The following is a 14627-nucleotide window of genomic DNA, read 5'->3' as shown; positions in this document are numbered from 1 at the left end:
CTTAATGATAATACATTAATACCATAAGCTTATTTTTGTTACCAAAAAAAATCTTGTAATTGCAAATATGTAAAACATATTGAATAAAGTGGAAGAATTTGAGACAAAATTTTGTCCTGAGAAACTCACGTTTCCTCTCTTCTCATCTTAAGACAGGACTCTATCTGGTTTTGTTTTGCTTGATTTTGGGGGGAGAGTACTAAGGATTGAACTAGGAGTGCTCTAAATCACTGAGCTACATCCCCTGCCCTTTTGTATTTTTTGACTCTGAGACAGAGTCTTACTAATTTGCCCAGGGTGGCCTTGAACTTGCAATCTTCCTGTCTCAGTCTCTCTAGTAACTAGGGTTACAGGTATATGCCACCGCATCTGGCTAAAAAAACAATTGTTAATCCTAACCAAGAGCATGTATAAAAATCTGGAAGATATTCAAGAAATGGCAAAAAGAGTATCAATTACCTAGCTCAAGAGTTAAAAAGAAAAGCAATTATAAATCCTCCCTCCAAAACCACAAAGAAGTGAACAAAACAGATATAGTTCAAATAAAAAGCCATGTGTGTCATTATTTTAAGCAAATGGTAGAAGGTAAGAAAGAAATCTTATGAATGTTTTCTACTGAGTGGCATGGAGATCATAACACCAGAGCTTCTCAGTAAAGAAGTGTAATCACAACCCTTTCCTTTCCTCTGCAGAGAACAATATTTATATGGCAATGAATACATATACATATGTATGTATATGTTATAATATTTATACAATATATGTATATATAATATATAATATAATGTATAATAATAATATATATAATACAATATAAGCACTATTTATTCTTTCTTTAATTTTTTATTGGTCCTGGGGATTTAACCCAGGGGTGCGTTACCATTGAGCTATATCTCCAATCCTTTCTTCATTTTTTATTTTGAAACAGGTTCTCACTAAGTTGCTGAGGACCTTGCTAAATTGCTGGGGCTGGCCTCAAACTTGGGATCCTTCTGTCTTAGCCTCCGAGTTGCTGGGATTATGAGCATGTACAACCTTGCCCGGCTGTTATTTTCTTTTCTTTTTTCTTTTTTGGTACCAGGGATTGAACCCAGCGCCACTTAACCACTGAGGCAAATCCACAGCCCTTTTTCTTTTTTATGTGGTGTCAGGGTCTTGCTAAGTTGCTTAAGGCCTCGATAAATTGCTGAGGCTGGTCTTGAACTCAAGATCCTCCTGCCTCAGCTTCCCGAGTCACAGGATCACAGGTTTGTGCCACAGGAACCCATATTTTCTTAATTTTTATAAAACTCATAGCCCAAGCTCTGAACAGAGTGTAAATGTCATTTCCCATTACAATGTAAAAGAAGGACAGAAAAAGAGAGGTTAGAAGGAGAAGGAGGTGGAAGATAGGAGCACCAGTACCCTCTTCTTAGAAAGTGAGCAATCCAGATACCACTGCAGATTCAATCACAGAGAGAACCAATAGAGGAATCTATAATCATGCTATGACTATATGCAGGGAGGGTAAAAAGGACCTAAATCCATTTATTATAGCAGGAAGATATCAATTAATATCTAAACATACTTATTCAAGAAATATTTGTAACTACTGCATTTAGTTTAACAGACTCACCATTTAGTTTAACAGACTCACTCCCATCCAGAAGAATTAAAACCAGAAATGGTTAAAGCAGTTTCAGCCCCTCTCCAAGACCTTCTCACTGTAGGCCCTGCAGTCTGTTAGTGTCTCAAAATAACAATGAGCTGTCATCCCGCCCTCAGAAGAACAAACCATGCTTTGAATAACACGATGTGCCATTAACTACAAGCTTAACTACAGGCGTTTGCTTACACAGCCTCAGACTAAATTTACTTGGATATTCTGGCCTTGGTCCCAACTAAGTCAGCCATAAGACAAGTAAATGTTTTATTAAAAAAAAAAAAAAACAGGAAGCGTTGGTAACTTCACCAGACCTTCCTTGGTGGTAGGAAGCTGGCTCTTCTTAGATACCTATTCCCTGGAACTGGGGAGTGGGGTCATTTGTGTGTGGTGGCTCTGAAAATTGTCACAAAGTCTTGAACCGTTTTACATTTAAGCCATAAGACTTGTATAAATTACAAGAGTGTCATGTGATTTGGGTCTGAATTTGGGATTTTTCTGTTGTTGCTTGATCACTTACCTGGCACAAGGTTTGATTAACTTTTCAGTGTCTGTTTTATAATGCCATGTTGCTCTTGTTTTTTAACCAATCATATTTTTACTATATAGATTTCTCATCTTCGGGAACTGGGTCTGCATCATATACAGGTTTATGCTTTGTAATTTTGCTGTCTATTAAAGCTTTCTATCCACTATTACCTTACTAAGAATATATTAATTGATTGCCTTTAGAACCTTTTTTTTGACATTTTGCTGCTTCAAAAATAGTTTTGCTAGAGTAATAGTTTTCTTATGAGTATATGGGTGTGTTGCATGGCTAAGCTTAAAACAAATTTGCTAATCAGACATTGCCACATCTTTCCTATTTTCCCCTAGATGCACACACCTCTCATGTGGTTTCATTGCAGATAATTATTTGTGAGATATAACATTTTTTGTCATTGTTTATGTTCAGTAGGTAGAAATATGGGGCACTAAATCAATTATTCTGAAATGATGATGTAGCTTTTCCCCACTTCCAACATGGATCTTTAGGTTGGAAGATATGAACATTTTCCACTTTTTACCCTGAAGGTCACCTCCCGAATATAAGGCATCATGCCATGTACTTTGGGTTGTATAGCACTCGCCATTTTTTGCAAGTTTGCTCAGTCTTGGTTGTCACAGTTCTCCCAAGGCAGATGTTATTGTTTCTCTAATTAACGAAGATTCTGTGATTTAGAGAGGTCATCTGGCAGATAAATTTGGTAAGGCCTGCTATGCTAATTGCCCAAGGTTGTGTGAGAGGGTGAAAAGATATTGCACATGTAAAGCTTTGCAAACTCTCAAGGTCAGTGCTCCTCTACAATGATATCTTCTGCCTTTATATAGCTGACACAATGCCCAGTTCTTAATTGTTTTAAGAAATAAATTTCATCATCTTGTAATCAGACTTGGGAGGAACACAGAGCAGTCCTTAGGTTTGCAGGTTGGACAACACTTAGTCCTTCATTTGTTCAACCAACTAACAGAAATTTCTGTAGCAGTACTCTGTAGAAGTAGTACTGGGTGTTTAACCTGCTTAAATCCTGCCACTTCCCTTAAAAGGAGTTTATACCCTAGTCACAGGGATAAGCAGTATCTAAAGTTCTAAAAACTAAAATGTATAGTAATAATTTGTAGAAGTCAAAAATGTCAATGGCTTCAGAGAGGCATGAAAGGCATGAAAAATACTGCTTAAGAAGTAGATTGTAGGGCTGGGGTTGTGGCTCAGCAGGAGAGTACTTGCCTAGCATGTGTGAGGCACTGGATTCGATTCTCAGCACCATATAAAAAATAAATAAAGGTATTGTGTCCATCTGTAACTAGCAATATATACTTTTTTAAAGAAGTAGGTTGTAGCTAGATCACAGGAAACTCAATGACCAAGATAAAGAATTTTTACTTTATTTTTTATGGGCTCTTCAGGAAGGACACTGGGAAGTTTGAGGTGACAACTATGCATAAAATGGGTTAGGAATATTTGATGGCAGGAGGACACTTAGCTTGTGAGAGAATAGCTTTCCCAAGAGACCATGTTGACATGTTTTAGTCAGGTTTCTCACTGCTGTGACCAAATGACTTGACAAGAACAATTTTAAGGAGGAAACAATTTCAGGAAACAGTTTCAGAGGTCTTAGTCCATGGACCACCGGCTCCACTGCTGTGAGCATGAGGTGAGGCAGCACATCATGGCAGAAGTGTGTAGAAGAGGAAAGCAGCTCAGAACGTTATACCAGAAGCAGAGAGAAAGAGAGAGTTTGTCTCACCGTGAACAAACTATGAACCCCTAAGGCATGCCCCCGATGACTCACCTTCTCCAGACATACCCTACCTGCCTATAGTGTACACCCAATTAATCCTTTCAAGTGGATTAATGCACTGATAATGTTAAGGCTCTCATAACCCAATCATTTCACCTCTAAACCCTCTTACATTGTCTCTCACATGAACTTTTGGGGGACACCTTACATCCAAATCATAGCAACACATGAACACATGAAAGGAGGGTTCTTCATGTTAGTACCCAACTGAACAAGTCAAAAGGAATTTTAAATATTTTAAACTGGAAAAGCAATTTGGTTGGACAAAAAGAATTAAGCCCTGGGTATAAAAGTGACCTGCAGTGGGTCATTATTGACAATTTGTGTCTCCATCCCTAAAGATCTCTAACAAAAGGCAAATATTCATGACAAACAGCATAGTCACCCTTGGGAACCAGGTGGAGATGAGATGAGAGTAGAATGGAGGAGTGGATGGTGGTGAAAGGAGATCTTGTCTGAGCTTTGAAAATCAAGATCCAGACCTTAATCTACCAATTTGTGAGGTCTTTGACAAGTCACCTCACCTCTGTGAGCTCTAGTTGCCCATCCACATTGTGACATGAAGGGAGCAATAGCTTTAGCGACCATTCCAACATCAACATTGTGTAATTCAACATTCTGATATTCATCTTCTATAAATTACTTCTTTTCTTCTTTATGAGTCTCTGCTTTAATCCCTTATTCCTACCCAACTTTCCTCCCCCACACTGAAATATCTTAGCATAAGAAAAATCTAAGTCCTACTTATTAATAATTTGCAATGTTCTGGATGAAGCCAAACCAATTTGTATGATTTGATAGAATAGTCATTTATTTCATCCAGCTTATTTTTTAAAATATTTATTTCTTAGGTGTAGATGGACTCAACACAATGCCTTTATTTTTATGTGGTGCTGAGGATCAAACCCAGGTCCTGCCGGTGCTAGGCAAGCACTCTACCGCTGAGCCACAATCCCAGCCCCAATCATACAGCTTTTTTTTCTGGAAGACGATAACATGATTTACAGAAATATCTGTTAGGAAAACTGTTGATCCTGATTGTGTTTCACAAAAAATTCCCAAACAGATATGAAATGTTATACCCAGGGTGTTTACTAAGTGACATTCTTAAACTATCATGTATTACTTTTCTACATCCTAAGTTAAATGCCCCTCCCTTGCCTCTCTTCACTGAGATTTTTAGTTGGCTAATTTCTTCTAGCATGCCTGGTTTCTACCTCCCTCTGAAAGTGCACACTTCCATTTAGACATGCAGGGAGCTTCACCTAGTGAAAATGACAGTGAAATACATCTATATGGTTAGGTCAATTATTCATGGTCGTTCTGCTCACCTGCTACTTCACATTTAACTTTCACCCTTAGTTTTGAACTTTAAGTTGCAAATGTCCATTGATGTGATCAGGTCAACCTCACATCCATAACAGGAATTATCTTGACAGACCAGAAAGCCTGAAAGACAGAAATCTTTGCTTCAACACGTCTTTTGATTACCCCAATGTCATCTGTTCATTGTTTGACATCTCTAATTCATAGAACATTCTTCCTTACACTGAGTGAACCAAAGTTGGCCTCCATATATCTCCCAGAAGTAGTCCTAACTCTGTTTTTGTAGACAAGTTTATCCCTTTTACATAGAGATCATTCAGATTGTTGGAGATAGTTCTTATGTTTCCCAGCCTTCACTACAATTTCCTCTTGATTTGACTATTTCCTTACATTATCATTGCTCTTTAATGGTTAGTAGTCTTGATGAATCCAAGCAGCAGAAATTTAGAGTTTATCAGATGATAATCAGATATACAAAGTCAGGAAGGGTAATTTTTATATACCTCCAATTTATTTATTTATTTATTTATTTATTTATTTATTTATTTATTTAATGTGGTGCTGAGGATCCAACCCAGGGCCTCACACGTGGTAGGTGAGCACTCTACCACTGAGCCACAACCCCAGCCCTGTGAAGTGTAATTTTTATATCACTTCTGAATAACATTTTATTATTACCATAAGCAGGTAGTTCATTGTTACACACAAGTTTTTAAATGTATTTTTAGCAGCATCTGCCAGATTTACACTAACTGCTTGAGGTTAACCGATATATTTTTGGAACAAATTAAGTTAATCTGATGTTCAATTTAAAAGACCTCTCAAAACAATGTAATCTTTTACCCCAATTTTCAATTTTGTGTTTAATACCATGCCATTTATAAACTTGCAAAAAATGTGATCAACTTAAAAATCTTGTTATTTCTTCAACTGAATAGCTTTATCTTTTTGTAGGAATATATTTGCCCAGAATACCCCCCAAATGTTTTTATTTCATATCATAATAATAACAGAAAGGATATATGGCAAGTCACACGAGTGCTTATAATTTTCACTAATACAACTAACTCATGAAGTGGAGAAAAATAACCTCTCTTAACTAGCTAATAACTAACATTTATTTCAATATATTGAATGTTAAAAGTCTGAAATCCAATGATGATGTCCATCTCTCAGCAAATACAGGAGAAACAGAAGTGGGCTTTGTTCCGACATTTGGACCTTGCTACCTGAACCTTTATGGAAGCCCCAGAGAGTACACAGGATTCCCAGACCCCTATGATGAGCTAAATACTGGAAAGGTTAGTCTCTCAATTAAGGAACTTCTTATTAATGAGCACTGGGTTAATGTGATTCCTTCTGATAATGTTGTAATTAATATCCTATTTAGGGAGTATCCCCTGCACACACGTATGCACACAGACCCACCACACAACTGATCAAGTGTTGAAGGGTTAAGTCTTGCACTCCTCAAGTCTTAGCATGTGAGAATAGGAAAGAATCCTGGAGATCATCTAGTCTAATTTGGTGACAGCAAATGACATTTCTTCCCTTCAACTTTTACACTTACAGAAGACATCAAGGGTCAGTGTTGGCTCTCTTTTCTCATAAGACACCACGCTGCCTTGCAATTCTTTTCAACACCATATTCCAGGAATTTGCTAACAATTGCAGTGACATGCATTGCCTGCTGAAACACTTTGCTATCCCTGACCTGATCCAACTCTTTCTGTTCATAGATGAGAAGATGGGGCCCCAGAGATGAGAAATGCTCTTTCTATTATAATAGAAGCTGAATGTCATTTCGTTATCTCCCATGGTTCAGGAAAGGGACAAAGCTAGAGAGAAAAAGTCCTAGGAAAGAGAGGTGGGAGACAGCTGTGGAATTGGGGTGCTCTCTCCGTCTCCATAAGATTCTACTGCCAATGCTGCGGTGTACTGTGAGACGGGTGCCCATTTTTCATCCTCATTTTCCACCACACCCAGAACTTCTTCCTCCTTTACTTCCTGGCTACTGAGACTTGCCCCAGTTTCGAGCATGGCAGCCTCCTTATTCTAAGAAGAGGGAAAAAAGAGCCAAGTTAACACAGATAACTGCAGAACTATTCTGCTTGAGTAAGATGAGGGAAGCTTATTCGCATTCACCTCCACCTCCCTGCCTCTTGGACCCCATACCAGATTCAGAGCATGGCTTAAAAGCCTCTGTCCTCAGACATGGCTAAGATTGCTTTTGGCCCTAGAACCCCATGTCACTCTTTGGGACTCTTCTTCAAGTAGATGGCTCTTCTTTCAGAATCAAAGACATGATCAAGGGCTTGGTTGGTAAAATGCTTGTCCTGCAGGCACAAATCCCTGGGTTCAATCCCCAGCACCACAAAAAATAAAAATAAAATACCGGATTGTTTTCTTTTATATGTGGAAGCTAAGGAGAAATAAGGAATTAAAAAACATGAGTAAGAAGCCCATGAAACTAATAGAAGGGACAACCCTGTAGAAAAGGAAGGGGAATTAGGGGTAGGAAGGAGGGATGGGAATGAGGAGGAAGAGAAGAATAAAATCAGCCAAACTCTGTCATGTGCATGTATGAACATATCACAAGGAATTCCAATTTTATGTATGACTATAATGTACCAATTAAAAATGAATAAATTTTAAAAAAGAAACCAAAGACCTGAATCTAGCTGCAAGAGTTGCTGACAGATCTATTTTGGAGGTTAGACCCATGAGAAGGAGATTGTAGCAGTATTAGACTGACCAAAAGACAGAGTTGTGTTTGCTGTTATCCATGTCTGGTGGGATAATCTTGTGTTCTTGCCTTTCAGGGAGAAGGTGTTGCCTACAGAGGCAGGATCTTGGTTGAATTAAGCACTTTCCTTGAAAAGACACCACCAGATAAGAAGCTTGAGCCCATTTCAAATGATGACCTGCTGGTTGTTGAGGTAAATGTTAGAGTATGAATAGTTCACCGAATGGAAAAGGGTATTTTAGAGGATCAGTGGTAAAAGGGCTGATATGGGCCTGCCTGAACAAACATACCTAGAAGGGACCTCCAGGGACTGAAGGGTCAACTGTGGAAGAGTTGGAGAAAGACTTGCCTCATAGCAACTGCTCAACAACCTCTCCGTGTATGTCCAGCAGCCCTATGAGAGTGAGGAGATGTGAATCCTTTGAGATGTTAGTACTCTACTGAAAACAGGCAAAGAGGAGAGAGATACCTCGAACTGAGTGTGCCCTGTTTTCTAACTGAGGCTGTGGAGTCCTGAGGAGGTTGCCATAAGAGCCACCACTAGTCATTTCCATTTTCATGGGCAGCTGGCATATCTCTGAGCCCCCCTTTCTCCTTGAAAACAGGAAGTCTTCCAAATTCACCTTCCTAACTATTTTTGAGAATCCCAGGTTGATGCTCTTGGGTCCCACAAATCTGGATTGTTGGCAAGAACAGCCTGCTCACTGTCACTCCTCTGCTCAGGGCCACTTCTTGCTGCTTCCAAACCACCTGGCCTGCCAGCTTCCTCAGGCTGTTCCTGCCCTCTCTTAACCCTCCATCCAAACACAGGACAGGCCTTGCTCTCATTTTTTATGGAGAAAACAAACAGTAACTTTCCAAAAGCTTTCAGCTCTGGGATAAGAATAGAGAAACACAGTGGAATGGAAACCACAAAGTAGCAGATTTCTGGGTCTCCCAGGCTCTCCTGTCTGCTCCCAGCCTGCCTCAGCTCTCATCCTCTCTGGACTTTGGTAGTGCCCTGAACACATCATTTCAGAGTCCAGTTCCAGCCTCCATGAGTTCCCAACTGAGCAAAGGCTGTTCTCTTCCTTCGAGTTCAGGCTTTTCTGGATGATTGACAGGGAGAATGTTCACTCCCTTGAGAGAAAACTCTCCCTTTTCTCCCTGAACAATGTAACTTTGCTTATTGAATTCCAAGAAAATAATTATATTGGGTTAGCATCCAAAGCAGTATATTCTTGGATCCTACAGTCAGTCTTCCAGCATGTTTGGAACATCCTTAGTCCAATTTTCGAGCTGCACCAATTTCAGTTCTTTGTTTCCTCCTTTAAGAGGAAGGGATCATGTTCCACATTCTTCCTGAGATTGCTTTTTTCCACCCCTCATTTTGCCTCACCCCAGAAGCAAGCTGCAGGGGATCATCCCAACTTCACACAAGGAAAGAAAGATTTCTCCCCATCGAGTTAGCAAAGATTATAATATAGCCCTGGCTAAAACATGCACTTGAAAATTTGTGTTCCCAAATTAACGGTTCAATTCAGGTTATTTAAATTGTGAAAGAACAATGGTAGGTGTTTGCTTTCCATTATAGTTAAGGATCCATTCAATGATTTTTTTTCTAAAAAAAAAAAATAACAATGGTCCATCTTGATGTGAATTTATATTTCTGCCTCTAGAATTAGAAATCATTTACAGCTTTTACATGACAGTTTTTCCAGTTTTTTACATTAGTGCATCTAGTTTTAAAGTCTTCAGATGGATTTATTTACTGAACCAACCTCATACAAAAGTGAATATAAAGGCCAGGTATTTACACTAGCTCAATGGGGGATAACTCTCAAAAAATTAGTGAGTCCTTCCACATCACCCTACTCCCCATGTCCCCTTACACAAACACATATGCAATTATGCAATTGCATAATACTATTCTTGTATTTAACATTAAGGGTTTTGATACTTTTGAGTTATCCCAAAATTCCTTGATGTATAAGGACCACTTGTCTTTTGACCACTCCTGATGTGTGCTAATTTGAGAATTTAAATCATAAGTGAGAGGCTGGCATTCGAAATGCTAGTCGGTACACCTAGCCAACCACCAGGTGTGCACAGTGAGTGGGAGGCTGGTGTTCACTGTTCTTGGCACTGGACCAGCAACTCTAAATTAAGATATAAAAGTCACCCCTCCTCCAAACTTTCAGTTAATTTGTTTTGGTTTCTAGGGAAATATTAGAATATTATGATGCTCTTGAATTTTGAGGATTCCTGTAATCTGAGGAAGATATTCCTTACAAATTGGTATGGTCTGAATATTCACGTTCATGTGTTGAAACCTAACGCCCATGGAGATGGTATTAGGAGGTGCATAGATCATGAGAACTCTGCCTTCATGAGATTAGCACCCTTTTAAAAGAGGCCCTGGAGAACTATTTTGCTCCTTCTACCAAGTGAGGCCATAGTCAGATGGCCCTTATCAGACACCCAATCTTCTGACACCCAGATCCTGGACTGCCCAGCCTCTAGAACTGTGAGAAATACATATTCATTATTTATAAGTCACCCAGCTTATGATATTTTTCTTTATCAGCCCAAGCAAACTAAGACACAAAAGACCAGTCCACATAATATAATACCAAAAAGGACCAAGAGCAGTTGAAGATCTTGAGTGCTGGACTTATCCTGACTCTTTAAGCCAAATTCTGAAGAATAGGTCAGATACCAAGAGGAGCCTCCATAGGGCAGATTCCAGGAGTTTCTGTGAGATCACAAAATGCACACCCGTTTCATGTCCTTTTTATGTGCTAAAGAGACACAGAACAGATCCTCTGGTCACTGAGGTCCTGGTCAGCATCTTTTTATCCACTCTATAGTACTATCAACTCTTTAAAGTCTAGGAGTTACACTAGACCTTGAAGACAAATTAAGAAAAAAGAAAAACAGGAGAGGGCAGATGGAAAGATGAGGTAACTTTCATGCTATTTACTGCCAGAATCATGTAGAAAGATGGCTAGGAACCATCTATAGGCCTCCAAGGAAATGCACAGAGACAGCATGTAGTTTTGGACTTGAGTAGTTATGGACTTAAGTTGGCTCTTAAAGATGTTAGCTGGAATTAAAGGTGTGAAGAAATACCATGGCGGATGAACATTCTACCATTATGATGTCTCTCTACATTTTTTTTGCTCCATCACCTGAACACAATTTAAGTCCATGCTTCTTCTCTTTGTTTCAAATAACCATAATGAGAGGAGGGGAAACATGGCAAGGAGAGGGACCTAACAAAGGATAAAATAAAAACCCTTTATTAACTGAAATGCAAAATCAAATTAGTTTTCTTTAGTGCAAATAACACCCACACACATATACACACAGGCAAACACACACTTCATTCATTTAATGAAAATAAAAGCAAAAAAAAAAAAAACAAAGAAAAAACAAAGAGCCAAAAATATGTATTGTCCACAGTATGTGTCAACAATATAAAAGAATAGCTTTTTATTAACTGGCATATAAAAGAGAGTTTATTTTTTTAGCTCCAAATTATTAAACACAGACAACAAAATAGCTTTTTATGAATTTAACAACCACAACAACAAAAAATCAGATATAAAAAAAATGAAACGAAACAGAAATGGAAGAGTCTAACATCACTAAAAGGAAAGGAACTGAGATTCTGAGGACATGTCCACACTTGAAGCAACCAGGAGCCCTAGAGGAGAATGAGACTGGCACATTTGTGCCACTGCCAGGAAGATTAAGTTAATTCAGTCAACCTAGAGTGCATATGTCCCTTGTCCACCTTACAGAGGTGCCACATCCTGCGTCATATGCAAATACAAAAATTTTTGGTGTGGCTCAAAAGGCCACAACAAAAAGGCAACATGATTGCTAGAGGATCAAGAACTGCCCCATCTCCCTAGAGCAGAACTGAGCTTGCTCCAAGTGGGTCTGGGCAGGGGATCTTGCAATGCAGTGGGTACCACAAGGGCCAACCTGGCAGCTTCTACAGAAGGAATCAGGCAGACATGAGATCAAATGTTGCAGACCAATTATTATTCAAGCACCTGCTGGCTTCTGGAACCTCTGCCCCGTCCCAGAAGGACCCTGTTTTTTGGTCTCCATCTTCAGGAATCTGTTCTTGAACCACATCCTCCCTGTTCCTCTTTCCCCAACTCCTGTGTGCGATTTAACATATTCTCGTAGCACTTTTTATGGAATCGCATTTTCTCTCCCCCTCAGCTGAAGCCTCCTTGAGATCTCTCCTTGTTCTGGCCCACTTTTAGGGATCCATAAATATCATTTGAAACAGCATGTTCAGATTCTTCCACCAGCTCCAACAGTGATCAGCCACCTTTAATAAACAGGTCAAAGATGTCAAGTTGGGCAACTTTCTTTGGAGCGTATCTTCCTTGTTATTGACCTTTAATGTCTCAAGTCTGTACCCTCAGCCTCTTTCAAAAACGGTTACCTTGTATCAGTAACCGGCTTAGCAAAAAATCACCTCCTTCCCCAAAATGACTTCTGAAATCCTGCCCTATGCCACCTCATCTATTGTGTTTGCTTGTCACTGAAGATTAGGAGAACCCCCAAGCCTTACCCAATAAAGAAACATCCATCCATCCGGGTCCAACAGACTATAATTTACATTCTTTAACTTTCCCTCTCAGTAAGCAGTTTTGCCCCAAGGCAACTAAGGGAGGGTCCTGAACAAAAGCTGAGGCTCACAGCTTCTCTAAAATGGTGTTTATTGTTTTTTCCTTTCTCCATCTCTTTGTGTTCTTAAGGCAGAGGGGAAGTGGGAAAGGTCTGGAGGCAGGCCCATTTCTCAGCTGCCCTAATGTAAGGCAGTGGGGCCCCTGGGGCAGAGGAGCAGATGCAGGGATACTCTTCCTAGACTCTGGACTTGCAGAGTATCCGAGGATGCTCCATGGATAGCAGTTTGCTCACAGTGTGTTCCTCTATTGGGAGTTTTGATGGCCAGAAGCCCAGACTGTACTTTTCAGAGCTCAGAATCTCTGGAGTGAGGGTCCTACCAGGGCTTCTGTGGGTGGCTGCAAATTGTGCATGAGAGCATCCAAGAAATTCTAATGGAATGGCAGACCCAGCCAGACACAGCATCTCCACCCTCCCGAATATCCCCGTGAACTGTCTGTCCTCCGCAGATTCTGGCTTAACAGATAGCTGCTTCTGTGCCCTGACTCAGGCCCCAAATTATGTTTCCTATTTTTAGCTCCTTCCCTTCTCTAGAAGTTATACTGACTAATACAAACTACTTTTTAATTTTTACACAATTTAGACTCAAGTCCACAATTTCTACACAGTTCTGAAGTATGAATAGTTCAAAGGGCTTAGTTTTGAGTAGTTAAAACAGAGATCCTGACAAGTAGCTTCAATCCCCCAAATCCGCTCTACAAAAGTGACAGTGGACCAAGATAGGGAAGCTTTTAAACTCACAATGCACAGGCTAAAGCCCCATAGGTGATTCAGTGTGCAATTGAGAGAAAGACTTCTTCTTCTGTTTTGGTACCAGGGAATGCACTCAGGGGCACTTGACCACTGAGCCCCCCCACTTTTTTTAATACTTTAATTTAATTTATTTATTTATATGTGGTGCTGAGGATCGAACCCAGGCCCTCGCACGTGCTACACAAGCACTTCACCGCTGAGCCACAACCCCAGCACCCCCAGCCCTTTTTTTGTATTTTTGTTTTGTCTTACTGAGTTGCTTAGCGCTTTGCCGTTGCTGAGGCTGGCTTTGAACTCACAATCCTGCTGTCTCAGCTTCCTGAGCCACTGGGATTACAGGTGTGCACCATCACGCCCTGCTAGAAAGACTAAATACTAAAGCTCAGAGGGGTTTCTGACAAAGTCTTATTGGAAGTTTATTATGCCATGTCAAAAATTTCCTTTAGCCAAAATGGAGACTCTAGTGATGGAATGTCCAGGGATTTTTCAAGACTACAAGCTACATGCACTGCTAGAGTTTCTTAAAACATTCCTCCAAAAATGAACAGTAGAATTACCCTATGATCCAGCAATCCCACTTCAGGGTATAGATGCAAAAGAATTGCAAGCAGAGACTCAAACAGATATTTGCACACCCATGTTCACAGCAGGATCATTCACAATAACCAAAAGGTGGAAGCAATCCAAGTGTGCATCCATGGATGAATGGATAAGCAAAGTGAGGTATAGTCTTACAATGGAATGCTATTTGGCCTTTAAAATGAAGGAAATTAGCTGGGTGCGGTGGTATATGCCTGTAATGCAGTGACTCAGGAGGCTGAGGCAGGAGGATTGCAGGTTCCAAGTCAGCCTCCACAACTTAGGAAGGCCCTAAGGAACTTATGGAAACCCTGTCTCAAAATGAAAAATAAAAAGGACTGGGGATGTGGCTCTATGGTAAAGTGCCCCTGGGTTCAATCCCCAATACCACCCCCCCCAAAAAAAAAGAAAGAAAGAAAAGAAAAATTCTGACACATGCTACAACATAAAAGATATTGGGGACATTCTGCTAAGTGAATTAAGCCAGATGAAAAATGACATACAGCCTGATTCCATTTATGTGAGGTATCTAGAGTAGTCAAATTCA

At 39.9% G+C, this 14627-nt stretch overlaps 1 protein-coding gene and 1 long non-coding RNA gene across 6 annotated transcripts in view; one reads left to right on the top strand and one right to left on the bottom strand.

Moving 5' to 3' along the window:
- LOC308633951 overlaps nucleotides 1-2195 on the bottom strand; it is a 70062-nt gene extending 67867 nt beyond the window's left edge. Inside the window, exon 1 of the long non-coding RNA XR_014018919.1 lies at nucleotides 1616-2195. This is a non-coding gene — a long non-coding RNA (uncharacterized lncRNA). The remainder of the gene's footprint in view (nucleotides 1-1615) is intronic.
- The window catches only part of MYOF (myoferlin), a 150335-nt gene that overhangs the window by 68310 nt on the left and 67398 nt on the right, over nucleotides 1-14627 (top strand). For 4 of the 5 annotated variants that reach the window (XR_014018918.1, XM_081267376.1, XM_081267375.1 and 1 more), the window contains 3 exons: nucleotides 2252-2290; nucleotides 6487-6611; nucleotides 8133-8249. Coding sequence is in view for 4 of the 5 variants with exons in the window: in XM_081267376.1 (XP_081123502.1) it covers nucleotides 2252-2290; nucleotides 6487-6611; nucleotides 8133-8249 (281 nt within the window). In the remaining variant the exon portion in view is untranslated. The remainder of the gene's footprint in view (nucleotides 1-2251; nucleotides 2291-6486; nucleotides 6612-8132; nucleotides 8250-14627) is intronic. The other variant, XM_081267374.1, reaches the window with a different exon arrangement.

This window comes from Spermophilus citellus (assembly GCF_964194105.1).
Source record: "Spermophilus citellus genome assembly, chromosome: 15".
NCBI lineage: Eukaryota > Metazoa > Chordata > Mammalia > Rodentia > Sciuridae > Spermophilus > Spermophilus citellus.
The sequence above is the reverse complement of the archived record's forward strand: the minus strand, read 5'-3'. Positions and strand labels throughout refer to the sequence as shown.